Source organism: Salvelinus namaycush, chromosome 27, assembly GCF_016432855.1.
Source record: "Salvelinus namaycush isolate Seneca chromosome 27, SaNama_1.0, whole genome shotgun sequence".
In the NCBI taxonomy this organism is placed as follows: domain Eukaryota; kingdom Metazoa; phylum Chordata; class Actinopteri; order Salmoniformes; family Salmonidae; genus Salvelinus; species Salvelinus namaycush.
The window spans coordinates 24745040-24767516 of record NC_052333.1 but is presented as its reverse complement, the minus strand read 5'-3'; the positions used below and the strand labels follow the sequence as shown (position 1 = coordinate 24767516).

Sequence of the window (22477 nt, the reverse complement as noted above, 5' to 3'; positions counted from 1 at the left end):
CAAAACACCGTAGACTATCTGTGCTGGCAAAACCTGCATAGAGCCCCTCCCCATGTCTCACTTTAAAGTGCACATTTAGCTGTTGCTCGTTGTTGTTCAGAAACATAAACACTTGCCTCCGGAACGAAACAACGTGTTTAACGGCATCTGCCTGAAACCCTGCTGACAGTACACGGAAACCGCTAGCAAACTTACCAAAACGACTCAGCTCTTTCCTAATTTGATCATCCGTAATAAACGGAGGCAAATTTGCCACTACAACTCTTGTTGAAGGGGTAGAGAGAGGTGAAATTGACACCAACACATCCCTTACAAATATTCCGCTAGCAATTAGCCTACCAACCAAATTAGCCCTTTTCATGAACACAACCACAGCTTTGTTCATTCTAGAAGCAGAATGTATAAACTCAGCTCCTACCTGTTCACCGACCGCGAGCAGAACCTCCTCCACCTTAACTCCGTTCTCAGGAACACACCTGAATCCATGCTGTATAGACAGCGTCTCCTCCGCGCTAGGCTGAGAAGCCATCGCGCACACCACAACTTCCAAACCCCAGGAAAGTTTCTCTGTCCTCTTCCACCCTAACTTTGAAAAAAAAAACTTTGGATACCGCTAAACAAATATTGCATTAACCCTCCACCATAGAAAATAACATGTAAAGAAAGGAATCAAGAAATTAGTTAGGATAGAGCTTTCCACACCAAACACTCAAACTCCAAAAACACCCAGCATGCACTGCGAGAGAGAGAGAGAGAGAGAGAGAGAGAGAGAGAGAGAGAGAGAGAGAGAGAGAGAGAGAGAGAGAGAGAGAGAGAGAGAGGAGATAGAGGGGAAGAAAGAGAGCGAGAAAGAATTGTGCATAATTGAGAAAGAACAGAAGGTTAAGTGGGTAAGCGAGAGAGAGAGAGAGAGAGAGAGAGAGGAGATAGAGGGGAAGAAAGAGAGCGAGAGAGAGAGCGAGAGAGAGCGAGAGAGGGGCAGAGAGAGAGCGAGAGAGGGGCAGAGAGAGAGCGAGAGAGGGGCAGAGAGAGAGCGAGAGAGGGGCAGAGAGAGAGAGAGGGGCAGAGAGAGAGAGAGGGGCAGAGAGAGAGAGAGGGGCAGAGAGAGAGAGGGGCAGAGAGAGAGAGGGGCAGAGAGAGAGAGGGGCAGAGAGAGAGGGGCAGAGAGAGAGGGGCAGAGAGAGAGGGGCAGAGAGAGAGAGAGGAGATAGAGGGGAAGAAAGAGAGCGAGAAAGAATTGTGCATAATTGAGAAAGAACAGAAGGTTAAGTGGGTAAGCGAGAGAGAGAGAGAGAGAGAGAGAGAGAGAGAGAGAGAGAGAGAGGAGATAGAGGGGAAGAAAGAGAGCGAGAGAGAGAGCGAGAGAGGGGCAGAGAGAGAGAGAGAGAGAGGGGCAGAGAGAGAGAGAGAGAGAGGGGCAGAGAGAGAGAGAGAGAGGGGCAGAGAGAGAGAGAGAGAGAGGGGCAGAGAGAGAGAGAGAGAGGGGCAGAGAGAGAGAGAGAGAGGGGCAGAGAGAGAGAGAGAGAGAGGGGCAGAGAGAGAGAGAGAGAGAGAGAGCGAGAAAGAATTGTGCATAATTGAGAAAGAACAGAAGGTTAAGTGGGTAAGCGAGAGAGAGAGAGAGAGAGAGAGGAGATAGAGGGGAAGAAAGAGAGCGAGAAAGAATTGTGCATAATTGAGAAAGAACAGAAGGTTAAGTGGGTGAGAGAGAGAGAGAGAGAGAGAGAGAGAGAGAGAGAGAGAGAGAGAGAGAGAGAGAGAGAGAGAACAATGGAGGTTCTCTACATGTTTTTAATGACAAGAGCATCTCATAATTATCACGAACATAAAGATTCTGTACTGGTGGACAAAATCGGTACACAGAACTTTGCTCCCCAAATCAATAAGTGATTTGTTCTAGTAGGTGAAGAAAGGGATTGCTACACTGTACCTTGTCAAGGGCTTCCCGATCTACCAGGTCTTGGACTGCCAGTAACTTGATGCTGGAGAGAGAGAGAGACATGGATGCATCAATAAAACAGAGATTCGTCTCTGTTATCGAAGTTGACTTTTGTGTTATTAGCCATATGATAGGGTAGTATATACACACCAGTTCTGGTAAGAGAGGAGAGGCCACTGCATTATTAACACAGAGGGCCTCCCTACACATTCAGGATCCTCCTGATTCTACAACACATAACATGACTCAGTCTTTTCCCTGTGTCTTAAATGGAATACTATTGTCCCTGCATAGTGCACTATACACAGCGGCTCTCATCCAAAGTAGTGCACTAGAGAATAGGGTGCCATTTCGGATGCATACAACAGTTATTATGCAGAGAAAAGCAGAGAGGGAAGAGTAGACTTTGGACTTCAAGCCCAGGAGATTGTACATACAAACACATTGGTGCAGAGATGGGGTGGAACCTAATTTACGAGCCCATAAACATTCATCTGTTTACTTTCTAATTGTTTTTCCAGCCCACTAGTCAGCGTGATAAAAAAGAAAAATGGCAAAGCATAAGCACTATTCTCTCTCCCGTCTTGGTCCTCCTTTCGCTCCATCCTGCTGCACACACACACTGTTCTCAACTCCCCCTAACACACTCAGATCCACACAACTGCTGGCTATTAACTAAATGAGCAAACAAAATATTCCTCGTTGGTTCACTGACTCATTCAGACTTGTTTTTAAATTAACCCCAGAGAAACCTAATTTGTTAATAGCATTTAAAAAAGAAAAAGGTAACTTCAGAGGGCTTAGACTATGGACTACAGTTGTAACAGAAGAGGTAAAAACACTGGCCTATTACACAGGTGGGATTACACACACACTTCCACCTGTGTGGGTATGTCTCCTCACGCATAACTGCACATCCTCGGTCACCATAGCAACCAAGTACAGTGTCTTATGATCCTCTGTCCACAGTATTGATCAAGGCTGATTGCCTTAGATTTAATTATCTAATTAAAGTTAGTGAAAAATGAGACTTTTCTCCGGGCTAAAAAACATGTAGACTAGTGTATTTTATGCCTATTGTGATGAGGCTCTCTATGTGCTAGGTGATAACCCCCCCACCCACTAAAAAGCAGGCAGCTAAACGTGGTTGCTGTGGCCCACATGTACTCCATGAATGAATAAAACCTGTTGGTATAACAGTTATGCAGTCAGACACAATAAAGGTATGTGACAAATGTAGGGGCTAGTAACGGCCCAAAATGAGTTGGCGCCGCATAGCTGTGAATCCAGCAGAATCTATAATACCACAACAAATGACAGGGTGGGCTGCTCTGCTGACACTGGCAAACTGGGATCAATAGAAAAACGGCCTTGTCTAGAATGCAATCAATCTAATCGAGGCCTATGAAAAGGGGAGACACATACTGTTGGCTATGACGTCCATCTAGCCTGGAGGAAATTGTCACCAAAAAAAAATCGAGGAGAAGGGCCTCACCCAATGAACACCGTGAATAGGTGCACTCACCGGGGATATTTTTTTAATTTCACCTTTATATAACCAGGTAGGCCAGTTGAGAACAAGTGCCAATAAAATAAGCTATTGAGCGAACAGTAGCCTATTGAGAGTTGAGGATTTTGATAGCCTAAAGAAAAAGAGACAGGTTTGAGTTTTCTTGGTCTCCTCTTTGTTTTTCTAGCGATTGTATTGTGAAATATTGCGATAGGTTTATTTAAGATGCTTTCACTGACAGCCGCAAATCAACAAGTCAGCCATTTGAAACACTGCCCAAATTGCACACTACCCGACTAGATTATGCCCTGGCCTTGTGATTTTCATACAATCTATAGCCATTTTTTAAAGAAGCTAATGATCCTCTGTGGCCTACATCCTGCTCGCTGTTGGTGTTTTTAGTATAGACAGGAGTAATTTGATAGTTTTGGTCAATTCACTTTACTTCAGATGAAGCTGCATAAAACAGCTGTCCATTAGGCTAGTAGGTTTACAAGGCCGAGTTCAAATGGCGACATCAAATTCAAAGCAATCGGCTCACGGCCTAAACAACTGACAGATGATGCCGAAATTCTTCTAATTTCCTTCATTTTGTCACTAGAGTCAAATACTTTCTGTGGCACACAGAGTCAAATAATTTCTATAGAACAAACTTCACGTCAGGATAGGCAACCAAAATGAATAATTCATGTTTGTGTTATATTAAACATAGAGGGAGTAAAATGTAGGCAAGCAAACATTTCAGAACTAGTCAAATAAGACATGGGAGAGAAGACACATTTTGGCAAAGAGATTTATTTATAGACTAATACAGTTGAAACAAATAGCCAAACCGAAAACTGCAGACATTACTAGGGCCTCCCCCGCGATCAAACCGCCATAAAAATATTAAATGAAACGCAGCCTAACGTGATCATTGACAGCTGCCTTGAAAGACAAAGAAAAAAATGCTTTCTGCTACTAAGATCAGTGAAATGTAGGCTAAACTGACAACGGAGAGAAGAGCAGAAATCTCAACTAGCAAGCAAGTCGCTGCAATGAAGAATTGAGTGTGTCCGCGTTCACGCGAAGGGGGGTAGAATTCTGGCAGGGGGGAGATTTTCGGCACAACACCGGCAAACAAACTGTCTGGCACCGTCTCTGCTTCTGCTTTCTGAAAAATGTGAGACATGCGTGCTGGCAGCTTCTGTCCGAGCGATGCTCCGCATTGTCCTCAAGTAATCCTTTCAACACGCTAAACAAGCGTTGCATTTTAATTGTGATTGTAATGATTTTAGTCTACTTTTTTTGAGGCCTACTTCTCCATTTGTTGGTCTTGAGCCAGGGTATGGTGACCTGGGGTCTAGTACATGAATATGTATCAGCAGACAGGACACCTAGATTGATTCTAATTCCAGCATACAGCTCAGTCACCGTGGATGTGAATGGAGAAGTGGACTGGTGACCTTGGGAATAGCAGGATCAGTGCCCTGCCACCCTCTACTCTCACCCTCTACTCTCAACGCGTCTCAGTAGGTCGGTGGTTTCCCAGCGGTTATTACAGGACATTAGGCAACACTGCTGCTGAGTCTGTTCGGACTTTGACCCTTTATGCCACGCCGCATAAGAGCATCTGCTAATATAAATGGAAACAATGCACAAGTCAACGTTAGCCTCCTGGTCTGCTCTGAATGATTAGCTGGAGGAGGTTCACTGGAGCACCTCGTCCATAAAAAGAGGTAATGAAATGAAGAACATAAAAAGACAGACGAGACTAAACTGATAACAGACAAGAGTCCACCCGGAGATGAGACTATTTCACAGTGGTATATAGACTGATAGTAAACAGAGACAAATTATTACAATGTACAATGGACCCACTTGCAAAAAGGAACACTCCAAATCCAGCAGTTCAGAAGCATTTATTTTATCCTACAAACACAGATGCTTTTGTTGCCATCTTCAAAATGGTTTGATGCGTTTGTTTACCCACCACACTAGTTTTCCACCCTACCCTAACACACTAATTCTTTCATAATAGATTGTGAGAGATAAATGTGGTCTCTTATCAAAACAGGAACTGTGGAATCAGTGATTGTGAATGCAAACAGGTCTGGAGCCAGAGCTCTGTAGGAGGGTGACGACACCCCTTCCCCACTGTAGGTGTGATCACCCAATCAGAGGCTCCACTGCCTCCCTTGCACTGACCACAGGTGACCTGGCCGCAGTGCAGAGAAAGGGCCTGATGTGACCATGACCATACAGGAGAGTGTGTGTGTGAGACAGGATAGCCTGTTCAAACTCCTCAAATCCTCCTCACAGCTCGACAGGATGGGCAGGTTAACAAACGAAGGCAGGCACTGAAAAAATAAAAAAAGAATGACAGAAAAAAAAGCTCTACTGCAAATGTACAAAGTGAGAGACCGCGAGCACACACACACACACACACACACACACACACACACACACACACACACGTAAAAGGATGGAAGGGGCTTGCAGCAAAGGTCATACAAAGATCCACACTGCCGCAGAGAAACAGAGAGATAGCAGATCCACACTATATGTGACTCAGAGAAACAGAGAGATAGCAGATCCACACTATATGTGACTCAGAGAAACAGAGAGATAGCAGATCCACACTATATGTGACTCAGAGAAACAGAGAGATAGCAGATCCACACTATATGTGACTCAGAGAAACAGAGAGATAGCAGATCCACACTATATGTGACTCAGAGAAACAGAGAGATAGCAGATCCACACTATATGTGACTCAGAGAAACAGAGAGATAGCAGATCCACACTATATGTGACTCAGAGAAACTGGAATCCCTCAATGTCATCATTACAATGAAGAAAATCACCAATGTCAGGAAGACACTTGATGATTTACCAGGTGAGGAAAACTACACATACACACTGAATACACAATGAAGGAAACAGAGAGTCTGGACTTATAAGTCTGATAAGACATACTTTAATTGTGTAAACTAAAAGTAATGAGCACAAGGTGACCTTGGACTAATCCTGTCTCAGAGGGTACTGTACGAGTGCAGGCTGGTTTGTGAGATGTGTATCAGTGTAGACTGGTTTTGGATCAATTGAGAACCAGTTTAGTGTGTTCCAGTGTAAATGGCTAACTGGTTACAGTTAGAGGGACTGGCACTGACAGAAGCAGTGTTTTCTGGGTAATGCATCTCACTCACGGTCTGTCCTTCTGTCGGTCACAAACTGCTGTCCTAATGGAATTTTCCACATGAGCGCCTTTTCCCTCTGTGCTCTTAACACTCAGCGTCAGCCACACACAGAGAGCACAACTTTCCCAACAACACACATGACCTCAGCATCAATCCCGAGTCACTCTCACACACACACAATACGCTGACAGGGCTGAGAGAGAAACTGTGCCTCTCTGATAGCTCCGGATTTCATTGGGATACACAGAGTCTGGACTCTGTACCATAGTAGCAGAGTCCAGCACATAGTCACGATGTCTGTTCTGGCAGTCAGTCTGCTCCATTCTGACAGTTCTGTGAGTCGGGGGAACAGACCTGCTGCTGCGGGTGAGATGTAGATGAGAACTTCCCATCATGCACTAGGACAGGGATTAACATGGTTAGTGGCAGGTAGGCAGCGCCAACACCACCCAACCCCCGGGCGCTGAACACCCGCCTCACTGCTTGGAATTCAGACCTGCTGGGTCAGGACTGAGGTGTGGGTTGGGGAGGTAAAATCTCAACCACTGCAGCTGGCTGGAAGTTGTAAGTGTTCTCACACACACACACATACATACCTGGAAAAGCTGGACAGCTAGATTGGTAGAGAGAGAAATGCGAGTGTTGTGACGGTTAACAAAGGAGCTTCAGTAGGTGAGATCTATACTAGCCATGTCATTCAGGCATGCACACATTTACCAACATCATACCCTTATCGTCTGGGTTAAGGGCATGTCAGCTAGAACAGGCCTGCTAAATGGGCTCGTACCATTTACCAACATCATACCCTTATCGTCTGGGTTAAGGGCATGTCAGCTAGAACAGGCCTGCTAAATGGGGTCGTACCATTTACCAACATCATACCCTTATCGTCTGGGTTAAGGGCATGTCAGCTAGAACAGGCCTGCTAAATGGGCTCGTACCATTTACCAACATCATACCCTTATCGTCTGGGTTAAGGGCATGTCAGCTAGAACAGGCCTGCTAAATGGGCTCGTACCATTTACCAACATCATACCCTTATCGTCTGGGTTAAGGGCATGTCAGCTAGAACAGGCCTGCTAAATGGGCTCGTACCATTTACCAACATCATACCCTTATCGTCTGGGTTAAGGGCATGTCAGCTAGAACAGGCCTGCTAAATGGGGTCGTACCATTTACCAACATCATACCCTTATCGTCTGGGTTAAGGGCATGTCAGCTAGAACAGGCCTGCTAAATGGGCTCGTACCATTTACCAACATCATACCCTTATCGTCTGGGTTAAGGGCATGTCAGCTAGAACAGGCCTGCTAAATGGGCTCGTACCATTTACCAACATCATACCCTTATCGTCTGGGTTAAGGGCATGTCAGCTAGAACAGGCCTGCTAAATGGGCTCGTACCATTTACCAACATCATACCCTTATCGTCTGGGTTAAGGGCATGTCAGCTAGAACAGGCCTGCTAAATGGGCTCGTACCATTTACCAACATCATACCCTTATCGTCTGGGTTAAGGGCATGTCAGCTAGAACAGACCTGCTAAATGGGCTCGTACCATTTACCAACATCATACCCTTATCGTCTGGGTTAAGGGCATGTCAGCTAGAACAGACCTGCTAAATGGGGTCGTACCATTTACCAACATCATACCCTTATCGTCTGGGTTAAGGGCATGTCAGCTAGAACAGACCTGCTAAATGGGCTCGTACCATTTACCAACATCATACCCTTATCGTCTGGGTTAAGGGCATGTCAGCTAGAACAGGCCTGCTAAATGGGCTCGTACCATTTACCAACATCATACCCTTATCGTCTGGGTTAAGGGCATGTCAGCTAGAACAGGCCTGCTAAATGGGCTCGTACCATTTACCAACATCATACCCTTATCGTCTGGGTTAAGGGCATGTCAGCTAGAACAGGCCTGCTAAATGGGCTCGTACCATTTACCAACATCATACCCTTATCGTCTGGGTTAAGGGCATGTCAGCTAGAACAGACCTGCTAAATGGGGTCGTACCATTTACCAACATCATACCCTTATCGTCTGGGTTAAGGGCATGTCAGCTAGAACAGACCTGCTAAATGGGCTCGTACCATTTACCAACATCATACCCTTATCGTCTGGTTTAAGGGCATGTCAGCTAGAACAGGCCTGCTAAATGGGGTCGTACCATTTACCAACATCATACCCTTATCGTCTGGGTTAAGGGCATGTCAGCTAGAACAGACCTGCTAAATGGGCTCGTACCATTTACCAACATCATACCCTTATCGTCTGGTTTAAGGGCATGTCAGCTAGAACAGGCCTGCTAAATGGGCTCGTACCATTTGATTTCAATCACTTGACAGAATCCCTTTTGTTTTAAACAAAACTTGCCATACATATTTGCCCATGGGAGAAGATCAGAAAATGACTTTTTGGAACTGAATGCCAAAGCAATTAGGAAATAGAAGTCTTAAAAGTTTACCAATTTTCCATTACCCACCCTACCACGAGACCTCCATGTCTTCATCACTGGAAAATATAAAAGGTTGAGAATGATATCATTTAAAAGGCTTATCAAACTATTCTATAATTTCTTGAGAGAAAATACATTTTTGAACTTTTAACGTAAATGATCTAAAAACGTGTATACTCTGCATATGTTGTAGCTTAGACCCTATTTTACATCGAGGTGTTTGTTGTTCCCGCCATGTTGTAGCTTAGACCCTATTTTACATCGAGGTGTTTGTTGTTCCCGCCATGTTGTAGCTTAGACCCTATTTTACATCGAGGTGTTTGTTGTTCCCGCCATGTTGTAGCTTAGACCCTATTTTACATCGAGGTGTTTGTTGTTCCCGCCATGTTGTAGCTTAGACCCTATTTTACATCGAGGTGTTTGTTGTTCCCGCCATGTTGTAGCTTAGACCCTATTTTACATCGAGGTGTTTGTTGTTCCCGCCATGTTGTAGCTTAGACCCTATTTTACATCGAGGTGTTTGTTGTTCCCGCCATCGGCTGAGACACAGCATGCTCTTGAATACAGGGTGAGTGTCATGTTTTGGCTGTACTAAAATGAGAAAGTTGATATTTTAACTTTCAAAATGGTAGCACAAAGACAGTTGGAGGACCACACATTAGAGAATGTTAACTTGAATGGGAACATCAGTTGCTTTAAATACCGTCAATCTTCCATAGGAAATCTACTGAAATAGAAAGACAGATATTCACATTTAAGTTGACATTTGACGGTGGGTGGTCCGGCATCTTTGTGATAGTAATTAGAAGTGTGCATTTTTATTCAATAAAAATTTCAATGGTCATGTCCATTCTATGAATTATATTTCTATGATTGAAATGACACCCACCCTGTATTTAAGAGCATGCTGTGTCTTAACCGATGGCGGGAACAACAAACACCTCAGATTATGTAAAATAGGGTCTAAGCTACAACATACGCAAAATTGAAACAGATAGATAATTGACGTTAAAAGCAGTGGGAGGCTCCTCAGAGGAGGAAGGGGAGGACCATCCTCAGTGAATTTCATAAAAATATGAATATTTAAGCATTAAAAAGTTATCCTTTATAGATAAAACTATACTAAATATAATCACGTCACCAAATAATTGATTAAAACACACTATTATGCAATGAAGGTCGACAGTAACCTCAACAGCACTCTGTAGGGTAGCACCATGGTGTAGCCGGAGGACAGCTAGCTTCCGTCTTCCTCTGGATACATTGATTACAATACAAAACCTAGGAGGCTCACGGTTCTCACCCACTTCCATAGACTTACAGTAATTGTGAGAACTTCCGGAGGACGTTCTCCAACCTATCAGAGCTCTTGCAGCATGAACTGACATGTCATTATCTTATCCTGATTGGGTGGACTCTAGAAAGCATAAGCTACAGCTAGCTAGCACTGCAGTGTGTAAAATGTTATGAGTAATTGACTCAAAGAGAAAAAGACAATCGTTGAACAAATTAATTTCTTCCAAAATGAAGCAAGAGAGAGAGAGATAGTTAGCAAACGCAGCGAGCTAGTTTAGCCTACTGAAACACCCTGCTCAAACAGAGGGATGCGATGTTAGCTAGCTGGCTATCGCTTTCCAACATAACACTGGAACTCTTCCAAGTCAAGGTAAGCTTTTGGTATCACTAATTTATTGCCACCGGGGCCCTCCGGTGTAACTGTTTACTGACTGTACAGTAACAGAAAATTAGAGTATCATGTAGTAGCCTAAACCTATCGCTGTTACATTGAACTAGGTTAATTGAATATGAATGAGAGTTATCCAATATTTCTATGCTATATGTAATAGAAATTAGGCCATGCTCATGAAAAAAAGAAAAAGTCCTCCCTCATCTTAAATGGCACTGACCGCCATTGGTTAAAAAAATATATAGTTTGGCAACCCTGTTTGTAAGCTTTTAAATGATGTCAAACGCAACCATTTATCTTTTACCATGATGAAGACATGGCTGTCTCATGGTATGGGTATGTAAAATGGATCAACTTTGAGCACCTCCATCTCCTAAACGTTTTGGCATTCAGGTCCCAAAAAAATCCCTTTCTGACCACTTCCTCCATGGGCAAATATATATGGAAAGTTGTTCAATTCAAAAAGGGGTGCAGTCAAAAAGTGCTTAAAAATCAAATGGAATGACCCAATACAGAACATTCTTCTTCAACATTAGAAGCGAGAAAACCCAGTTGATCTGTAATACCGGTAATCTGTTTAGGAGTCGAGAAGATATTGTCCAGAGATTGTGTGGTGAATGGAATCATTGGATGATTGCATTACGAAATTGATCGATTGACCTTAGAACAGCTAACTAGCTACGCTGATCTGATTTTCCTTTATCAGATCATGTCCATACAGATAAACACAGAACACATTGTTTCTGTTATCGGGTCAGTCTGGTCGAATGAATTTAGATAGAAATACTGTCAGGGTTCTAATGGCAAACCTCATTAATGATGAAGATTAGAACACATTACAACAGGTCTCTAATCCACACCCGTCCTGAGTGTGTCAGATATGTCTTGGGGTGGGGGAGTACGTTTTTTTTTAGGGAAAACAAGAGTGGTTTACTCAGTAGATCAAGTCAGTTCAGACCCATTTAAATCGTGGAAGCCCTTTTCCACTAACCCTGTAGCGGTTGACCTGGGGTGAGAGAATGTGTTTAGGGTGGCAGGTGGGTTGCTTTTCGCTAGCGCTGCACGTCCACGGTTAACCTGTGGTTTCTCAACAGTTTTGACTGATTTACATCCAAATCTTATTTCCACAGTACAGTAGGTTTTACACAACACTGAACAAGACAAAATCCTGTAGTAACCTTACTCCCTGCTAGCTAGTCAGCCTTCCCTGTTCACTTAGCATCGGTCTATGTTAAGGTGACCAGATTTCTGAAATGAAAACCGGGGACATTTCCAGTTCGGTGGTCAATATATAATTAAAATAGCCAATGTTATATTATCTATGAAATTCCGGTTTCATGTATTTAGTCTAACGGGCACACTGTGATAGAGAAAACAACTATATTACAGAAACACTACAGACAAGACAGAACTGTCCGATCTGAACAGCCATTCAGTGGTCCTGGTAGTCTGGGTAGAATAAGAGCAGAAGAGAACATGAGAAAAATTGGGGAAAAAACAGACAATAGTATATGTGAAATACTTAACATAATAAAGAAATAAGATGCTGATGAGATTGGTAACTACATAATATAGTTATACCAACCTAATCTGTATATTTCTCAGAAAAATGTATCTTATTCAGGATTGCTCTGTCTTTGGCCAGCTTCTCCATGAACTCCTGGCAGGGGAGGTTGAAGTTTGTCTTCACAATAAGCATGGCCTTGATGGCAGGAATAGTGAACCTATTTATTGCTGCTGTCCATATATCATTCATTTGGGAGAACACTCTCGACTGGTGCATTACTTCCAGGTAAGCACATGACAACAGACGCTAATCTAGCCAGGTTAGTATGTGGGATGTCATTCTCTTTGAAGTGGGTAACCACCGTGCTCCATCTCTGACTAAGCGGTGTCTCCGATGTTTTCCATTCTTCAAGCGATCCCCCTTTAGGAACTCTTGCAGGCCAGTAACCTCGTCAAACAATGCATCCTCATTGATGGTCACATGGGGGCATTTTTCTGCAGTGTGGCTGCTACCTTCTGGATCTCTTCACGCAGAGGTTGCCTTTTTAAAAGGAGACAATGTAAATCTTTTAGATTATGTGTGCTTTCCCAATGCCTGCAAGTAGTTCACAGCCGTAGTGAAGAATGATTGGGATGTTTTGAGAAAGCTCTCTTTAGACATGGCTCCATTTTCCTCTAGCTCTCTCAGAAGTCCTCTGACCAAAACTGGAATGAAGTTGTCATCACGTCTTGCAGTGAATTTTGCCTCAACGTTTCTCAGAATAGCAGCTGACTCCACAGCACAGCGATCCTGGCCTTCAAGCATCTTGATCGTGTCACTGAATACGGTCAAGTTTCCATGGACAAAGGCCAGCCAAAGTTCAGTCAGTGGATCTTCGAACATTGTTCACAGGACAACAGGGCTTTTGTCTTCCGAAATAAAAAAGGATTTCAATGGCACATACCTTTTCAGCACTCTTTCTAGAGCAGGGAGCATGGACAGCCAGCGAACATTGCTGTGTCCTAAAATGTTATGGTACTCCTGGCCAACAAACTCACAAAAGCCCTTAAGTCTTTCTACTCTGACGGTGAAAATATGAACATATCCAAATATCTTTGTGAGCAGGTACTCAACATCATATCCAAAGCTGTTCTGGCCGTGTTATGAATGATGTGGGCAGGACAACCTAAGCCAATCACCTCCCGCTGCAGAGAATTTTTAACTTTGGTATGGACATTGACCCTCCCCAGCCTATTCAGTCCTCCAAAATTGGTATTTGTTGTCGGCAGAGAATGTTTTCCAGGTTACATTTTTGGATGACCACCAGGACCTCAGCTGCAATTTCCTCTGCTGTTTCTCCTTTCAATTCAACAAAATCAAGCAGTTTTGTTTCCATAGATGTGCTGCCATCATATATCTTACATATCTGACTACTATTGGCAGCAGCTTTACATGTCCATGATTGGACGCATCAATGGACAGGGACACAAATTCAACCTGGTCTAGGTCCGGTGTTACCAAAGTAGTTGCCCATGGTGCTAACACGTTACTCACTGTGGCGTCACATTTTGTCCTAGCACATGGAAGGTTTATGAGCCGAAGTTTCCGTGTCAGTTGTGCTGTGCAGCCCAGAGATCTGTAACTATGATTGTGTCACATAGTGTGGTCTGCAAAGACACCCTCCTGCACTGCTAAATCATATTCTCCTTGGGAAGGCTCTACCTTCTTGAAGAACGTGGTGACAGAGGGCATACCAACACGGGCAATCAGAGAGGCTTTATGCTTTTTCGTCTGCTGATGTTCTACCACTGCCGTTCTTCTCCGGCTGCCAATTGAAAGAGGAATTACAAAGGGTGCAGTGAACCATTCTATCGTCTTGACCTGAGCGTATAAATGGAAATTCTGTCATCATGTTTATCATTAAAAGTGCATTTCCATTTCTTGGAAAGAGTCATTGTATCTCCTCTGTCTGTTCTTCTTCACTCTCCTTGTGTCACTCTTCTTACTCTCTTAACTTTTTCTTCTCCTCCAATCTTTCTCCTCCTCTTTTCTTCACTCGTCTTCCTTTCCTTCTCTTCACCTTTCCACCTCACTCTTCTACACTCTCCTTGCTTCACTCTTTTTACTCCCTTACTTTTTCCTTCTCCTTTCTCTCCAATCTGTATTAATAAACAGCATACTATTAGATAAAATACTTTGGTTAACAGATTCCCATTGCTTGCCTCATTTTTGTATTTTATCTCAAAAAAACTGTTTGGAATAATAAATTGGCAGGCTCTGTAACCATATCTGTATCTTTCCTCCTCTGTCTCTCACTTTTCTTCCTATCCAGTCTTCCTCCTCTCCTTCCTCTCCACTACTAATGTTATCCATGAACATTTCTAACTATATTTTCACACTACTTATTATAATGCCATATAACTTAGCTAGCTAACTTAGTCTACATAGCTAACGTTAGCTAGCATAACCTATTTAAAACCTTATAGAGCAGATCACCTATCTATATAATAAATTGTGACATAACATCACTAGCTAGTATCTCAAACTGGCTTGAAAATAAGTTTCTGGTGATGTTTTGGATTCACTTGATACTTGCTAGCTTCTGGCCGAGTTTTCCACAGCAGTTTTCTCTAAAACTAGTAGTTAGTAGAAGAAGAGTGAATGAAGCTGCTATAGCGAGCAGCCCCCTCTGTTGGCCTAAACAAGCACAATGCGTTTGAGACGTCAACCGGTAGGCTCTGATGCCCGGTCTTTCTTGCCAAGTAAAATATTTCACTTTGAGGTCTGTTTTTAACGCACAGTTAAAAACGGGGACAGCTCCAGCCGGGGACAGGCCACCTAAAACGGGGACTGTCCCCGGAAAACGGGGACGTCTGGTCACCCTAGTCTATGTCCCTGAAGTTGCCGCTCATGAAAGCCAAGGTTAAACAATTGCACAATAGATATCGCGTAGCATGGCACACTACTGATCTTGCAAAACCGACATTAGAATGTGGCCTACCGTTCCCTTTCCTACCGTTCACGGACAACATAACCTCTCTGTGTACTATCCCTGGAGTCATTTGTTTTTCCTTCCAGAGATATTAGTCAACTGTGTGTCAGCAGGTGTAGTCTACACATTCCCTGTACTGTTGATCTGTTATAACCAAACTCCCTGCTCGCCAAGAGTAACTTCCCTCTCGCAGCTAGCTAGTCAGCGTGGTGAAACCGCTTCCTTGTTCCCTTAGCCTCTGTCAGCATCTCAGCTAGGGGATGGAAGTGGCAGTAGGGAGACCAACAGCTCAACTGACTCATTACAAATAACTGGAGGGGGGGGTTCCTTTCCCCCCCAAGACTGCATCAGGCTGGCGGGACTGGTAGCCAATTGTCTGTCAGTCTAACCTTTGATTCCGTGTGGTGCAGAGCGGAGTTCATTGAACTCCAGTAACTCGCTCCCTGTGCTAGCTGGAGGCAGGCCAAGACAACACGCCCCAGCTTGTACTGTAAACTCAAGTATGTGATAGCCTGTGATATTTCGCTCCACAGCTGAGCGCTAAGCAAACAGACAACACCCCTCCCCTTCCCCTCCTATCCCTCTACCTTCCTCCTGCCCTGTGCCTCAATGTCCCCAGCCAGAACACTTACCTATAGGTCTGACAGAACACAGGAAGAGGGAGGGACAGCCAGGGGAAGTATCACCGCATTAGAAAGAACTTTCACATACAAACCAGTACAGAGGAAGAAGTACCTGGGGTCAAAGTACTGTGCTAAAGGTGGTCAATCATTGGAAAGGGCTTTGTTTTCTCTGATTGCTGTGCCTGTAGGACTTTTACATGCATGTGTGTGTGTGTGTGTGTATATACACTGCTCAAAAAAATAAAGGGAACACTTAAACAACACAATGTAACTCCAAGTCAATCACACTTCTGTGAAATCAAACTGTCCACTTAGGAAGCAACACTGATTGACAATAAATTTCACATGCTGTTATACAAATGGAATAGACAAAAGGTGGAAATTATAGGCAATTAGCAAGACACCCCCAATAAAGGAGTGGTTCTGCAGGTGGTGACCACAGACCACTTCTCAGTTCCTATGCTTCCTGGCTGATGTTTTGGTCACTTTTGAATGCTGGCGGTGCTTTCACTCTAGTGGTAGCATGAGACGGAGTCTACAACCCACACAAGTGGCTCAGGTAGTGCAGCTCATCCAGGATGGCACATCAATGCGAGCTGTGGCAAGAAGGTTTGCTGTGTCTGTCAGCGTAGTGTCCAGAGCATGGAGGCGCTACCAGGAGACAGGCCAGTACATCAGGAGACGTGGAGGAGGCCGTAGGAGGGAAACAACCCAGCAGCAGGACCGCTACCTCCGCCTTTGTGCAAGGAGGAACACTGCCAGAGCCCTGCAAAATGACCTCCAGCAGGCCACAAATGTGCATGTGTCAGCATATGGTCTCACAAGGGGTCTGAGGATCTCCGTCTCATGTTACCACTAGAGTGAAAGCACCGCCAGCATTCAAAAGTGACCAAAACATCAGCCAGGAAGCATAGGAACTGAGAAGTGGTCTGTGGTCACCACCTGCAGAACCACTCCTTTATTGGGGGTGTCTTGCTAATTGCCTATATTTTCCACCTTTTGTCTATTCCATTTGCACAACAGCATGTGAAATTTATTGTCAATCAGTGTTGCTTCCTAAGTGGACAGTTTGATTTCACAGAAGTGTGATTGACTTGGAGTTACATTGTGTTGTTTAAGTGTTCCCTTTATTTTTTTGAGCAGTGTATATACACACACACGTTTAACTATACTTGTGGGGACCAGAAGTCCTCACAAGAATAGTAATCAAACTAATTTGAGTGGGGAAATTTTGCAGGTCCCCACAAGGAAAATTGCTATTTTTAGGCTTAGGGGTTATGTTTTGAATTAGGGATAAGTTTAAGGGTTTGGGGTTAAGGTCACAGAAAAAAAAGATTTAATGGGAACCAATCGTCTCCCCACAAGGTGAATAAAACAACTGTGTGTGTGCGTGTGAGAGAGACTGTACTGTTTGAGATTAGGTGGGGCAGCATTTTATTTGGTGTTCTTTCTTGCATTAAGTGACAGACACGAGGATCATGTGCTGTATGCATGATGCCAGTACTCTTGTGAGACTGGATTTGGGACTGCGTGGAAGATTTGACTCTAGGTGCCAAAATTACCATAACATGTTTGACTGTCGGAAGTAGTTTCAGTAGCGGCAACCCGCCCACAAGGGGCGTTGCCCCACTTGTGATTGTTTTTTTTATACCAATTGTAAACATCTTTTATTTAAAAAAAGATACACTGAGGAATTATTTATTTGACAGACCAGGAGAAAGCTATTATCCCTTATTGATGTCACTTGTTAAATCCACTTTAATTTGTGTAGATGAAGGGCAGGAGACAGGTTAAAGAAGGATTTTTAAACCTTGAGACAATTGAGACATGGATTGTGTATGTGTGCCATTCAGAGGGTGAATGGGTAAGACAAAATATTTAAGTGCCTTTGAAGGGGGTATTGTAGTAGGTGCCAGGCGCACTAGTTTGTATCAAGAACTGCAAAGCTGCTGGGTTTTCACACTCAACAGCTTCCCGTGTGTATCAAGAATGGCCCACCACCCAAAGGACATCCAGACAAATTGATACAACTGTGGTTAGCATTGGAGTCAACACGGGCCAGCATCCATGTGGAATGCTTTCAATAGAGTCCATGCCCTGAAGAATTGAGGCTGTTCTGAGGGCAAAAGGGGGGGTGCAACTCAACATTAGGAAAATGTTCTTAATGTTGTGTACACTCAGTGTAGCTAGCTGGTAGCTTACTAGCTAGTTAGACTTGAAATTGGCATGGGAGCGTCCTAATCTAATATCTGACTAACTGGGGAATTTGAAGTTATTTCAGAATGAAAGTTAACTGGCTAGCACATCATGCTTTGTAACATGTTAGCTAGCTATCCCCAGTTAGAGCATGTGTTTTCACTTATTGCATCTGCATGCTTATTGCTTTCTCCTTGGTGCACTCGTTCGTAAACTGGTTGTTCGTTCATAATAGTAAAATCTAATCTGTTCAAAACAGTGTCAGCATGTGCTGCAGTGGTCATTTGGTTTGACATGAAAAAGTGAAATAGGTGATTATATGGTGTTGTTCAAATACACAGATCACTTTATACACACATATCTTCTCAAAGAAACTAGCAGTAGTTTGAAAACTTGGCATCATATTTCTGTCATGCTGCTTTGTTAACACTGCAACCACCTCGCACCGCGGGTATTCAGCCAATCAGAAGCCGCCACTGAGTTTCAGTCTTAACACCAGGGATAGTTTCAGTCTGTCACACGCAGTGTGTCTTTGTGTCTGTGTCCTAACACCACCAGGCGGAATGTGTCCCCCTCTCAATGAGGAGGCCCAGAAAGACAGACTCACTGCTGCATCACACTGTCCTGATCTGGGGATTATATAAGACAACCCATTGAACTATATTGAACAAAAATATAAATGCAACATTTTCATTGATTTTACTGTATTACAGTTCATGTGAGGAAATCAGTCCATTGAAATAAATTAATTAGGCCCTAATCTATGGATTTCACATGACTGGGAATACAGATATGCATCTGTCGGTCACAGATTCCTTTATAATTTTATAATAATTTTTTTTTTTTAAAGGGGGCCTCAGGATCTCAGTATTTTTGTGCATGCAAATTGGCTTCGATAAAATGCAATTGTGTTCATTGTCCATAGCTTATGCCTGCCGATACCATAACCCTGCTGCCACCATGGGGCACTCCGTTCACATCAGCAAACCGCTCGCCCACATGACACCATACACGTGGCCTGCGGTTGTGAGGCCGGTTGGATGTACTGCCAAATTCTCTAAAAGGACGTTGGAGGCGGCTTATGGTAGAGAAATTTACATTAAATTATCTGGCAACAGCTCTGGTGGACATTCCCGCAGTCAGCATGCAAATTTCATGCTCCCTCAACTTGACACATCTGTGGCATTGTGTTGTGTGACAAAACCGCAAATTTTAGAGTGGTCTTTTACTGTCCCCACCACAAGGTGAACATGTGTAATGATCATGCTGTTTAATCAGCTTCTTGATATGCCACACCTGTCAGGTGGATGGATTATCTTGGCAAAGGAGAAATGCTCACTAACAGGGATGTAAACAAATTTGTGCACAAAATTTTACAGATAATATTTTTGTACATATGGAACATCTGATCTTTTATTACAGCTCATGAAACATGGGACCAACACTTTATATGTTGCGTTAATATTTGTGTTCAGTGTAAAACACACACAGTGCTAAGGCACTGAGTCGACTGGGGAAGTCACACCCACTACCCACAGAGGGAGAGAGTGTGAGTTCATGAATGTCTCTGTGAGTAGCCTTGGGGACAATCAAAGCCACCGAAGACCAAACACTCAACGACTCATCGTCTCATAGATAAAGCTGAACACAGTGGTGAGGGTCTGGCTTTCTAACGAGACTACTGATCAGACAGCTCTATCCCTTAACACAGTTTACCTGGTCTGTGATAGGTGTTCACCTGGCAGTACCTCATTTAGGAACCACCCTGAGAGTCCAGACAGGCTACATTAGTTGATCCAACAGTGTGATTGTTCTCTACCACCTGCAGAGGTGTTTTCCCCCAGGGACACAAAACAAGTGACAAGCACTTCCCTTATCTAACAAATCTATTTGGATTACAGGTGTTATGTTATGGCCATGTTTCACATGTACACTTTTTAGCACAGATGGAACATCCAGTCACCCAAGTCAGACTTCTCTCTGCTACCGCATGGCAAGTGGTACCGGCGGGCCAAGTCTAGGTCCAAAAGGCTCCTACCACCAAGCCAAGAGAGCTCTACAATTCATCAAATGGCCACTCGGACTAGTTACATTGACACCCACCCCACAACACGTTTTCACACTGCTGCTACTTTTTGTTAAATATCTATGCACAGTCACTTTACCCCTACCTACATGTACAAATTACCTTAACTAACCTGTACATAGCCTCCTTACTGTTATTTTGTGTTAATTTTATTTAGTCAATATTTTCTTAACTATTTCTTGACCTGCATTTTGGTTAAGGGCTTAAACATTTCACAGTAAGGTACACACACCTGTTGTATTCGGTGGAAGTGACAAATTAAATGTGATTTGATCACCATACATTGGCATATAATCTACAATGTCTAATGGACAATTTACGTCTATAAAATGGACCGTTTGTCAGTATGGTACAGATCAATACTTACTCGTTTTCAAGCAATGTCATACACACGACCTCTTTGACGCCCGGGTTGTTGGCCTTTTCACAAGAGCAGTTCTGGAGGTTCCAGGTTGCCACCCTGACCACCGCTTTCCCGTCCCGCATCCCCGACGGAGGCTCCACAATGGGCCGCACAGACATGATCCGAGTCGGCCCCCCGGGTGGAAGCTCCATGTCTTCACTCCGGAGACTGAATGATGTGGGGCTCGGGTGAGACTTGGTAGTGTATGCCAACCCCCCGTTGGTATTGGTGGAAGGTGTTCTGGAACGCTCTACGAACACTTGAAAGCGAATTTTGTCCAATAGAGAGGAGTTTATGTGATTGACCCTCACCAAGTCTTCGATGCTTTTAAACGGACCGTTTCCCATCCGGTATTCTACTATGTTCTTCGCTATTTTATCCGTGATGCCACGGATGCTCATGAGCTGCGCCGGTGTGGCGGTGTTGATGTTCATACCTGTGCATGACAGGTGGGGCTCGAAGTCTTTACGCAGAGACGACGGCGAGTGTTGGGACGAACCCGTCCTGCTCGAGACGCATATTTCCAGTCTGATAATCTCCAGTTTGCCGGCACCGATTCCGCTCACGAGAGCCAAGTCCTCTACCTTTTTAAACCCCGCAATGCAGTTCCGGTACTCCACGATATTCTGCGCTACCGTGCGGTTCACTCCTGGTAGAGTCATCAGCTCCTCCTCGGTGGCCGTGTTGATATTCAACCGCTCTTGGTTCACGAGGATGTGGCTGAAGTTGCACGCGGCGCTAAACTTGCGCTTGCTGTTGCTGAAATCCGTCGGGTCTTTGGGGATCGAGCGGTGGCACCCCAAATTCCCTCCCATGACTGCGGCTCAGTTGGCAGGTCAATCCACCGGGGCTTGGAACAGTCTAGACCACGGGTAGACCGGACAGAGCGGCGAAGGCAGTAGCACCGCAGCAGCAGGCGCGCAACGTGTAAAGGTAGCCTACAGTGTGATTGATCGACTCCTGCTCAGACATGCAAAGACCGTTGTAGATGTGACAGTTCTACTAATTTACAGACATATGAGCCGTAGTATGTTGCACCGTGTGTTTGTTTTTTTGTGAGTAAAATAGATAGAAAATACGCACAAAACAGCAGGTCCAATTCTTTAGTCGTTTAGCTGTTTGTCTCACTCCCTTTTTATCATGAAGCCTACTGGTGTTAGGTCCTTGCTGAATATTCAGGTACCGTCCACACCGGTCAGCTTGCCTAGAGGAACTGGCCGGTGGCGTGGTGGTGCTGCAGCACAGTGTTCGCGTTAAACGCCAGCTGGTCTCGTCGTCACACCAGGGGGGCGTGGCTCTAACCTTTTTCAGTCCACATGTTCTACTGTGTCCTTGAAGAGGACTTCAGATCTGATGCATTTTCTATTAAAACTCCTGATCTATTGGTTTATGTTTGACACCTCTGAAACAGGTCAGAAGGTTACACAAGTGGTACACAGGATTTATTTTCATTGAGTTGGTGAAAAAACTCAAACACGTAGCAACTCACATGTAGGTGCTCTTTATGAAAAGGAGAAGTGTGCATGATGATGATGATGATGATGATGATGATGATGAGATTGATCTTTTCTCTTCTACAAAATAAGCTATTATTAAAACTAAAGTTGAGATGTAAGATGTAATAGATGACTATAATAATATAAAACAATATGTGTAATATCATTTTTTCAACAAATAATACTCAAACGTGTCTCCATGCTGGTCACAGAGGACCCTATGTGTTCTCAGTTTTGCATTTCAAATAGTGTTACAACACTTAATTTATTTTCAGTAAATAAAATACACAGATATGGTTGCACTGCAAGCAGGGATAGAATATAAATGTGTATTTCAAAGCTTCATATAGCCCACAGCTTCCAGGCTCTCTCGCTCTCTCATTCTAGCTAGGCCCCATTTCTTCCCTCTCCGGTCAAAT

The 22477-nt window shown here is 43.9% G+C and overlaps 1 protein-coding gene across 1 annotated transcript in view; it reads right to left on the bottom strand.

The window, feature by feature from the left end:
• The window catches only part of LOC120022624 (endonuclease/exonuclease/phosphatase family domain-containing protein 1-like), a 47840-nt gene extending 26045 nt beyond the window's left edge, over positions 1–21795 (bottom strand). The window contains exons 1-2 of the mRNA XM_038966600.1: positions 20527–21795; positions 1931–1982 (exon numbers count right to left, since the gene is read on the bottom strand). Coding sequence (XP_038822528.1) covers positions 1931–1982; positions 20527–21377 — 903 coding nt within the window. The 5' untranslated portion in view covers positions 21378–21795. The remainder of the gene's footprint in view (positions 1–1930; positions 1983–20526) is intronic.
• Between the last annotated feature and the right edge of the window lie 682 nt (positions 21796–22477).